Below are 10093 nucleotides of genomic sequence, written 5' to 3'. Positions count from 1 at the left end.
AATTCTGGAGTAGTAGTTTGAATCGGCTTGAGGATTCAAATAAATTAAATTGAATTAAAACAAATTAATTCAACTTTTAGTTATAATTGATTCCAGTGTTAAATTTATGTAATTCAATTATAATAAAATATGTTGTTTACTTTATTTAATGATAGAATTGAATGTAAATTTTTAAATAAAATAAAAAAATGAATTTTGCTTTATTAACGAATGCCACGGATTAAACAGAGTACAAATATTTTTATTTTAAAATAAAAATAATATGATTTTATTAAAAAAAATAAAAAAATATAATGTCTGAAAGAATTCGAATATGACTTGGCATAGGTGAGTGGTATTTAAGTCGAAAAAAGTGAAAAAGAAGAAAAACGCGGGAAGAGAAAAGTTTGTTAGAGTTTGGAAGAGCAAGGCACAGTGAAGAGGAAATGGAAAAGAGTGGGAAATCAGAAGCGGCATTGATTCGTTGCGCAAAAGCTGCATTGTTTCTCCATTCCTTCAATTCCTCAAACTCTCAACACCAGGTAAATTCCTTCTCTCTCTCTCTCTCTCTCTCTCTCTCTCTCTCTCTCTCTCTCTTTCTCTCTGTTTCTCACTGATGAATCCATTAACTGATAACTGATGATTGATACAGGAAAAGTGGGAGAGAGAAATCCATGACCTGAAGATTCAATTGGTGAAAGAGCGTATCATGAAGAAGAAGATCATGCTCTGCGCCTCTGCGGAGCTGTTCCTTCAGCTCCTCTTGTGTCTCTCCATCTGGACCTTTGTCTTCTTCTACTTTCTTTGATACATTCTTTTGCTTCCATTTTCAGAGGCTGCTTCTTCTCGTTTAGGTAACACGCATCCTCGAATCTGTTTCTACTGTATGCTAAATTGAATCGCGATTTCATTAAAAATTGTTGCTCTCATTTTAGATCACCCGCCTTATACATTGAACGTGATAAATGGAATTTGATTTTTCGTCGTTTCTGTTTTTAATTCCTTTGTTGAATGGAATGACGGAAATTTTAGTTCATTTGATTATATATTAACTATAATGATCTTCTGCATTTATGGATCATTCTTTAATTGTACAAATTATTATTACTATTATACGGTATATATATAACACCGTTGAGCAATGCTAGCCTTAGGAACACTAACATTTTCAGGATTAACATATTCATTTTCAAACGATTGCCAACTCTGAAAAAAAGGTTAAAACTGTCAAATGATATAAAGGGGTATAACTCAGTATAGAAGCCTCATAATCGCAATCACCTCTGCAAACAATGAAATCTGATTAGTAATGTTAGTTATTTATAATAATTATATATCATTAAATTAATCTTCATTTATTGCTAATCCCTGAATGAAAATAAAATAAGTGAGCATTGGGCTTTTTAGCCTAGTCAAATTTGGTCCTCAAAAAAGAACTTAAGAGGCAATTATGATCTTTGATTATCATTTAAATTCCTTTTCCGTCAAGATCGAAGTTATACAACAAACTAGCCAACCAAAGAATACAAAAGAAAAACATTGCAGGAGACAATAGAGAGGGGATGAGCAAAACCGTAGATAATACAATTATAAAGAAAACAAAGCGATTCAAGAAATCATTGAAGCAGTATTAGTAATATTGGCAGGCCTGCATTCACAAGTACACAGATTTCTAGATCCTTCCACTACACGTTGAGATCTTCTTGTGTGAAGCTTGATGTTCACCAACTTCCCAGCCATCTGTAGCATCAAACAGAGAGAACCATAGTAAAGGAGATGCCTTCAAAAGACAGACCCCAGAATACACTCAACATAAAGGTAAAGGAAACATCACAGATATTTCTGATGGTTTCCAACACAAATTAAATATACATATAATACTAAGTTCTACAGAAAAGAATAACATCAGTATGATATAAGGAATATTTTCTAAATTTGATCCAATCATTGACAAAATACACAGTAATCCAAGTAAATATAAATTAATAGTATCGATGTTGCCAGCAGAATGATATTTCATTCTTTTATATCTCTTTTAAACAAACATCTAACCACCGCAGGAGTAGTTGTGTTGTGCTACAAATAAATAATCTTACCTAGGCCTGTTTGGAAGCACTTCTAATAGAAAAAAATAAACGAGTTTCTCTATAAGCTAAATTTGGCATTAGCCAATTTGTAGAAAATTTCTCATATAATTTCTCTGAATTCTTATGGACAAAGTCATTTAATTTTTTTCTTCTTACTTTTCTCTTTTAGAAGTGCTTATAGAGATATTTGTCATGCCCCTAATAAAATCTAGAAAATGAAGGCTATAGTCACAGCTTTTAAAGCAAAGTAAAACTTCCGGAAAACATAAGCAACCCAAAACTTATTTTAGGGTAACAACAAGTCTGTGAAAGCAAAACACTGCAGCTAACTACGTCTCTCAATATTAAACCTTAACATATTCTGATTGCCACCTTTCTTTACTGGTCATATTTTTCTCTTTAAAACGTGTTTATGGAGAAATTTGTCCACAAACTCCTGATAAAATCTAGAAAACAAAAAGGCTATAGTCACAGCTTTTAAAGCAAAGTAAAACTTCTGTAAAACAAAAAGTAACCCAAAATTTATTTTAAGGTACCAAGTCCGTGAAAGTGAAACACTACAGCTAACTAAGTGTGTCAATATTAAACATACTTCATTATATGGCATCCAGAAATAAACTTATCAAAATCTATGGAACAAACGAATAAAAAAGAATAATTGCACTCTTTTCCCAAAACTATAATGGAAGAAACCACTCGATGGGAAAGATGAGGGCTAAACCCAAGCTTAAGTTCATGTGAACAAAGAACCTAGAAAGAATAATAGGAACAGAAACTTAAATAGCAAAACAAACAGTAGCAAACCATTTTCCAAACCAAGTCTTCAGGACCCAAAGGTTGAGCTGGACTAGAATACAGGAAATGCCTTGAATACTGAAAAGAAAAAAAAAAATCAAACAAGAAAGCAAGACAATAACTCAATTTGAGAAAATGAAAAATTAGTTACATTAAATTCTACATGAAGGGAATTACAAACCTTGGCAAGATTTTGTTGCATTTCTTTGATATGAGCAGGTCTAATGCCTTTTAAATATTTCAAAAGCCAACCTGGCTTTACGGCATCATTAGAGGAAATGAACAATGCTATCTGCATATACGACAAATTCCCATAAAAAAAAATAACAACTCATAAGGCTCCGAGTTATCACATAATCATACAGCATTGGCATATCAGAGACAATAATGCGGTTTTGGTCACTGGGTGTGTGTTACCTTGGAGTGTGCAGTAAAAGGGTTTTAATTAACAAGAGGCCCAAATTCAGTAAGAGTGTGCAATCTATATTGTTCTTTGGTGCATTTGGTTGAAATAGAATGTGTGTACCTTTGTCTCCCTACACTTAAGTCTTAGGTTAGGATTATGGTTATAGTTTTTCTCTGGTGTCAGGCACATAGGCCATGGCTATCTTGTTGGTATTGTCAACTCCAGCTTCAATACATAGAGTCAGATAAACTGGATGGCCCTGCTGGATTTTTTTGGGTTTCTGCTATCCCCTTGTGCTCTTTTCTTAATGCTTGAGGGGATCTTTTTATTTTTCTTCAGTAATTTATTTTTCTAAACAAATCTACTACATTTTCAGAGATCGAGTTATTAAAACAAACTTATTTAATGACATAATCGTGTCTTGCTATAACATATCTGTCAATATTAATCATCTAAAATAGTAGGTACTGTGTAAAATAAGATTGGCTATTATGTCCTGCTGTACACATATATAAACCAACAGATATTCCCATTGCGCCTTGTCACACAGTCCACACCAAAACAAATACCATCCAAAGCTAGCAAGCCATTTTAGCCATTATTTTATAGCAATTATACCATTAACTCTGAATTACGTTCTTAGTAATCAACTACATGGTATAAATGCATACATACACACCTTCCTGTAATCGAGTATTCCTTCAAAAGGAAGCTCCAGCTCATCACTTATTATAACTGGAATGCATCCACTAACAATAGCATCAAATAATCTAGCAGAGGATGGAGTGTCACCAGCTGGGCTTAGGCAAAATAGAGACCTATGATGTGCAAGGCAAGCAAATAAATACAACAAAATAAGTAACCGGAGTACTTTTATCCAAGTGCTGAACTTATATTACTTGCGCATGCCAATTTGAGCAGCTTCTTTTCCCCCATCCCCAGCTGTTCCCTCCTCTATACTCACACCATCAGCACCACTCAATTCAGCTACGAGTTTAGAGCGTATCTTTCCTCCCTGTAACAAGATGGAAAAAAAGCAACTAAACTCAGAATATAAAAACATGCAGCCATGTAAGTGACAAAAAAATTGAGAATGCTGCATGCAAATGTAGGGTAAACCATGATCGGATTTCTAGCTAAGAAAGTATAAAAATATAGTTTTGTCAATATCAGCTCTTAAGGCTGATTTTAAACTAAGAGTGAACAGAAATTATACAGAAAGAAATAATTTATTATACATAGCATTTTCAAAGCAACAAATAGTTTTTTTCTTGATAAAAAAATTCTAACTATTTTGGTGACAAGGGGGCTTTTCCCGCACACCAAAATTCTGATTTTAGTTGCTTTGCTTAAAGTCAGTTCTCCGAAGGGCTAATGTGACAAAACCAGAAAAATATACTGATACTCTCCTCCATTGACAATAATTGCTACTTCAACATAAGATGGAATAGACAAGCTATTAACAATCCAGATTTCTAGATTTCAAATGAAGTGACATCATACGCAGATAGAACTTTCAAAGGTTCCACCTGCCAGTCAAGAAATTAACGAGCTATCACACAATATGCTAACCGCATTTCTCTTGAGCCGGCCCCGAAAGAAAAGTAGCATATTTCTCTTCGGTCTTGACTCAGTCAAACACCTGGCATCACATAAATCAAGATTGGGAACATATGGAAGAATCAGGTCTTTCTCCAGAAAAACCTGTCCTGGCTTGTACCTGAAAGAGGAAGAGGATCACTGGATAACATTTCCAACAAACAATAGCATTGAATTTATAAAGTTGTGTGCAAGTTAAAAAATGACCAGTTCCCGGTGGAATCCATGTCAGGCAACAACCATATTGCATTCTTCACGAATTTTCGAACAGACTTAAAAGACCAGGGATGATGCACAGGGATTATGTGATCTCTACCACCAGAGCGCTTCCATGCAGGTTGATCTGTGATCCACTTCAAAGCTTCCTGCATCCACAACAACACCAGGCATACTTATCCCCATTGCACAGCCATCAAAAACCAGAAAAACAAGGTTCTAGCACTCTCAATTTCCTATTACTCTCTCTCCTAAATATTAGTTTTTTAAGATATGCATTGTATATAATCTCCTAAATATTGAAAAACCATTCAAATTAGTCCTTATACTATGGTCATTTAATACTTGGGGAATAACTTGTATGGTTCTATTATGTAAGGAAGAGAAGGGTAAGAGATGGAGAATGAAAATGGAGGTTAATGGATAACAAAAAGAAGGAAACATAAGGAGAAGAAAAAAAAAGGGAGAGCATTAGAAGAGCACTCACACCCTATAAAGGGCCTTGCATTGTTGTTTTTCCATGAGGAAAAAGCTGATGGTGGTAAAGAAGGGTACGTAGAACAAATCAGCCTCCTCCTGTCGGTGAACCCTAACGACACTGTTCAAGAGCCTCTCCGATTGGGGAGCGATGAGATCAGCCCAGAGCCAGTAATCAATGGAGTGCTGCATTCACAACCACAACCAACCGACGCAGTTGACAGATCAACAAACGGTGAGGGAATTAATCGAGGAGAAACGGAAGGAGAAGGACGAAACCTGTTCGATGAGACGGTGAACGGGACTTCCATTGGAGGTGAGATTGGAGGTGTCTCGGTAGGTCTTCTTGAAGAGCCGGAGCAAATCGTAGGTGAACTTGGGGGGCATGTCGTAGACGTAAACCCTAAGGGGAAGGGAGAGCGGGTAGTAAGGATCAGAGTACAGCCTGTCCATCTCGGAGCCATAAACGGCGTCGTCGAGCTTGGTGATGAGGTCCTCTTGTCCGGCGTGCGCGGTGTCGTCGGAAAGGGAGTGTGGCGAGGGAGCGGCGGCGAGGAAGCGGTCGAGGGAGGCGACGAAGGAGGTTTCGGCATCGGGAACGTGGACATTGGTGGGGGAAAGGAGAGGGGAGCGGAGAGGAGAGAGAGAGAAGAGGATGAAGAGGAGAGAGAAAGCGAGAAGGAAGAGGAAGAGAGTGGTTCGCGATTTGGATCTCGGGATGTACTTTCCGGCCATTGTTACGTGCAATGGATCACTGCACCCAAAAATTTACAGACACAACACAACTCATATCCAACGATAACAACAGGTAATCTTTCTCAAATTCTCAATACACTTGTCTTTGGTTATAGTGCTTATCCATGGGTGCAAATCTATACTCATTTTTAAATAGTTTCTTTTTTTAACTTTTAATGTATTTTTTACATTTTTTGGCTTCTTGTTTAATCTTTACTTTGTATAATACATGAAATATACACAAAACCTATAACCTCCGACACTTTTCTTAAAGGCGTGTCACTTTTCTTAAAGGCGTGTCAGTGTCTAATTCAAAAAAATATTTGTTAGATTTCTGAGAATTCTAGTACATTTTTAATACAATTTTAAAAATGAAAAATACATTAATTTTCTCAAAATTTAAACTTTATTGTATAAATTGTTATTATAATTATAAAAGTAAGAAACAAATCCTTCTGAACCAGTCATAAAAACATTTTCGTATTTTCGTAACCTACATTTTAAAGATTTTACGTATCTTTGTATTCGTGGTGTCCGTATCATATCAATGTCCGTGTCATATCTGTGCTACATATCACAAAACTGCTTCGATTTTACTTTTGTTTTAAAAGAAAATATTTGTAAGATATCTAACAAAAAAGTTACAAATTTTTACTCATAATTTAAATTTTAAATTAAATTAAATTATATTTGATTGTTTAGGTTTAAATTGAGTGAGTTCTTATTGAAAATTAAAACAAATCAAGCCACGAACACTAACTTCACAATGTATTATTTTAGAGTGATTCTTTTATATATATGAAAACAATATACACTTGTAGAAAATATAGGGAAAAAAATGAAAAATTGTACTTGTAATAAATGGATATTTACCTTTTTTTTATGTTTTTAATAAGAAAAATAATGTGTTTTATATGACAATTTTTTTAAGCTTGAAATTCACCGAATGCTAACAGAAGGAAGAAAAAGAAAAGAATAGTGGGAAGTGGTATCAGATATTGGTTCATAATCAGCATGTATAAATCGAAAACAGGAAGCCATGAACATAAAATTTGAAGCTTTGTTTTAGAAGGAGATGAGATGATCTTCAGATGATTGTTGTTTCTTTGGATCAAAGCCATCCCTAACCTTTTTCCCAAATATCATCTCATCAAGATCATCCAACATCTCATCCTGGCTCCCTCCCTGGACTCCAGTTCTTGAACCTCCACTCTTTCTAACCAGGGCTTCCTCTTCTTTAAAATGGGGGGACTCATCAGCTTCTATGGCAATAGGTGCCATACCCACTTCAGGTTCAGGTGGAACAACTCTATGCTTCTTCTTCTTCTTCATTTCTTCATATCTGGAGACAACCTTCTGAATCTCATCATTTATATTCAAGGCCTCACATAGCAGTGCTTCATTATCCCAAGAAGTCTCAATGATTCTATGGACAGTAGCCTGGGACTCACGGCACTGTTTTACTAATGTGGTAATCAAATCATCCTGAAAAGATCATACACAAGTTGGTCATTAAAAAGGATGCACTTTTTTGAAGAGGCTTCGGCATTATAGTAACTTAATAGACCAAGATCACATGGTCTTTGAGTATAAGGCAAAAATTGACATGCATCACCTCTAATCTAATAACATATAATCTTTCTAAAAAATGTTGCATGAGACACGAGAAAAAAAAAAATATATATATATATATATATATATATTATATAAATATAAATTATATAAATTGATAATAAAACTTTATGTATACATATAAATATATATTTTTTATCAAGAAAGATATTTTTCATAGTTCAAAAGGATTTGTTAATTATTTTTATAATCATAATAAAAAATTATACAATAAATTTGAGTTTTTAGAAAATTAATGAATTTCTCATTTTTAAAATTTTGTTAAAATCGTATTAGAATGGTTAAAAATCCAACAATTTTTTTTTTTAAAGTTTGATACTTCATCAATAACGTTGTACGAGTGTCAGTGTAGGATAGTGTGTGTGACACGAATACACCATTTAAGAGACGTGTCAGATTCTCATAAATTATTGTTTGTGATCTAAAATATATATCATTGTCAAGTTTCAGCTCAAATGTGGGCAAGAAAAGGAAACATAAGAATCTAGAACACAACAAAAACAAAATAGAATACCTTTAAAACATCCTGCTGCATTGAAGAAGATAACACGGTAGAAAGAAGCTCAAAGCTATTTCTCGCAACATCAAAAGCTTCCTTTGCTTGTTGAGACGTAAAACTTTTCACACGAACATCATGCTGCATAAGAGCTGCAAGACTGACATCAGCCTCTGAAGTAGGGGCAGAAGGAGGAGTAACAGGCGAAAAACTTTGCACATCAATGTCATGCTGCATAAGATGTTCATGATTGACAACTGCCTCTGGAGTAGTGCCAGAACGAGGTGGAGTGAAAATAGGAGCCAAGCTTTCGTTGTCACGACCAGGGAATCGAACACCCCTTGATTTCAAACTCTGCATCAGAAAAGTGTTAGATATGAAAGAAACCATTCATGATCATTCCTTCAAGTAACACCTTAATAGAGTTGGTTTATAACATTGTATTACAACTCTTATGAGCTAGTAATCAATGATAAGATCATGGTTTGCCTCAATTCTTAACTTCTTGTCCACAATTTTATTAACAAGTATATATTTGACATGGTATTGTTCTGATAATGATTCGGATGACCTGATAAGCATAATAAACAATATAGTTTGAAATGATTCCGATATGGTATCAAGAAGTGAACTTTAAACTTAACTCAATCACATAAAATCAGCTTATAAGTGAAATTTGTATCGATTTATATATTACGAAATGTTCAATCTCTAGTCACTCACTTATAAGATGAGGTTTATATCCACTTATATACTATGAAATGTCTAATCTCTAGTCGATATGTGATCTCCAACCTACCGTATTTTGGTTGTTATTTGACCAGTGATAATGGTTGTTATTTGACCAGTGATAAGCATGTAAAGTTGTGAAAGTACCTTGTAAGTTTGTGCATAGACAGGCAGGTAGCGAAGTTCAGTGGTTGACTCTCCCCATGCCTCAATCATCATCAAAGCCTTATTCCTGTTATTAACAAAAGCATAAGGGTCATCAACGAGCTTGACCATCTCTTCAAGGACTCTCTCAGTTGCCACCTCCAAGAAAGCCTTGTCACAGTTCTTGACCAATGCTTCAAGCAGAACCAGAGCCAGATACTGACTTCTAGGACTCTTGGAAACAACCCTTTTCTTTATTGCACGCACCACTTCAGCAGTGTTGAGTTGGTCACCATTGATCAAGTCACAGAGATGAAGAATGATGGGCCAGTGAGGGTGATGAAGGGCCTCAGAGGTAGCTTCTCCAACGAGTTTATCAGCATGGCTTGAATCCTGGAAAAACTCTTTCACTTTGAAGCTCACAGAACTCATTCCAGCACTCATCTTCCGACCCACCTCAGCTCCACCAATTTTGAGACGCTCCCCCAGAGCGTTGACTCTTCCCTTCAAATTGTCACTCATTTTTTCCTCACTCCACCAATGAATGGCCTCAGAATTTGCAGAGAAGAAACTGCACTTAAACCGTTTGATGAAATGAAAACCAAAGGAGAAAGCTCTGAATTCCACTGTTTTGTTGGTGTTGGAGAAGACAGTGTGTGGATGTGTTCCTTGGAGTTTCAGCCTTCTCCTATGTAAGTCCAAAGTTCCAATTTGGTTTAATTCCTCGTACGTTACGTTAGATAATGTCACAAAAGACAAAGCAACCTTCAATCTTCTTTTATTTAGCGAAAACTTCAA

General features: G+C 35.3%; 2 protein-coding genes and 1 long non-coding RNA gene across 3 annotated transcripts; 1 reads left to right on the top strand and 2 right to left on the bottom strand.

Annotated features, from left to right (window-relative positions):
* Window positions 1-377: 377 nt before the first annotated feature.
* Window positions 378-1060, top strand: LOC137826692 (uncharacterized). The gene is made up of 2 exons (XR_011083572.1): window positions 378-521; window positions 632-1060. It is a non-coding gene; the product is annotated as an uncharacterized lncRNA (long non-coding RNA).
* Window positions 1061-1416: 356 nt separating this feature from the next.
* LOC137822496 (probable arabinosyltransferase ARAD1) lies at window positions 1417-6434 on the bottom strand. The gene is made up of 9 exons (XM_068627395.1): window positions 5839-6434; window positions 5572-5745; window positions 5074-5231; window positions 4840-4987; window positions 4167-4282; window positions 3947-4085; window positions 3043-3153; window positions 2871-2939; window positions 1417-1719 (listed from the first exon to the last, which is right to left on the bottom strand). Exons 1-9 carry the CDS (start codon window positions 6292-6294, stop codon window positions 1588-1590), a joined length of 1503 nt encoding a protein of 500 aa, XP_068483496.1. The 5' UTR covers window positions 6295-6434; the 3' UTR covers window positions 1417-1587.
* An 801-nt stretch (window positions 6435-7235) lies between these two features.
* Window positions 7236-10093, bottom strand: LOC137822506 (TOM1-like protein 1). Its single transcript, XM_068627406.1, has 3 exons — window positions 9299-10093; window positions 8441-8776; window positions 7236-7779 (listed from the first exon to the last, which is right to left on the bottom strand). The coding sequence occupies exons 1-3, from the start codon at window positions 9815-9817 to the stop codon at window positions 7360-7362; spliced, it is 1275 nt and encodes a 424-aa protein (XP_068483507.1). The 5' UTR covers window positions 9818-10093; the 3' UTR covers window positions 7236-7359.

Source organism: Phaseolus vulgaris, chromosome 11, assembly GCF_000499845.2.
Source record: "Phaseolus vulgaris cultivar G19833 chromosome 11, P. vulgaris v2.0, whole genome shotgun sequence".
NCBI lineage: Eukaryota > Viridiplantae > Streptophyta > Magnoliopsida > Fabales > Fabaceae > Phaseolus > Phaseolus vulgaris.
The sequence above is the reverse complement of the archived record's forward strand: the minus strand, read 5'-3'. Positions and strand labels throughout refer to the sequence as shown.

Bases quoted from the DNA above. Each gene is read 5' to 3' on its own strand.
- LOC137822496 (XM_068627395.1), bottom strand. From the start codon at position 6,294: ATGGCCGGAAAGTACATCCCGAGATCCAAATCGCGAACCACTCTCTTC. The intron at 4,988-5,073 runs GTCATTTTTTAA...TTCCTCTTTCAG, and splicing joins ATGGATTCCACCGGGAACTG to GTACAAGCCAGGACAGGTTT. The intron at 3,154-3,946 runs GTGTGTATGTAT...TCGTATATGCAG, and splicing joins GAATACTCGATTACAGGAAG to ATAGCATTGTTCATTTCCTC.
- LOC137822506 (XM_068627406.1), bottom strand. From the start codon at position 9,817: ATGAGTGACAATTTGAAGGGAAGAGTCAACGCTCTGGGGGAGCGTCTC. The intron at 8,777-9,298 runs GTACTTTCACAA...TTTCTGATGCAG, and splicing joins TCTATGCACAAACTTACAAG to AGTTTGAAATCAAGGGGTGT. The intron at 7,780-8,440 runs GTATTCTATTTT...TGATCTTTTCAG, and splicing joins TGCAGCAGGATGTTTTAAAG to GATGATTTGATTACCACATT.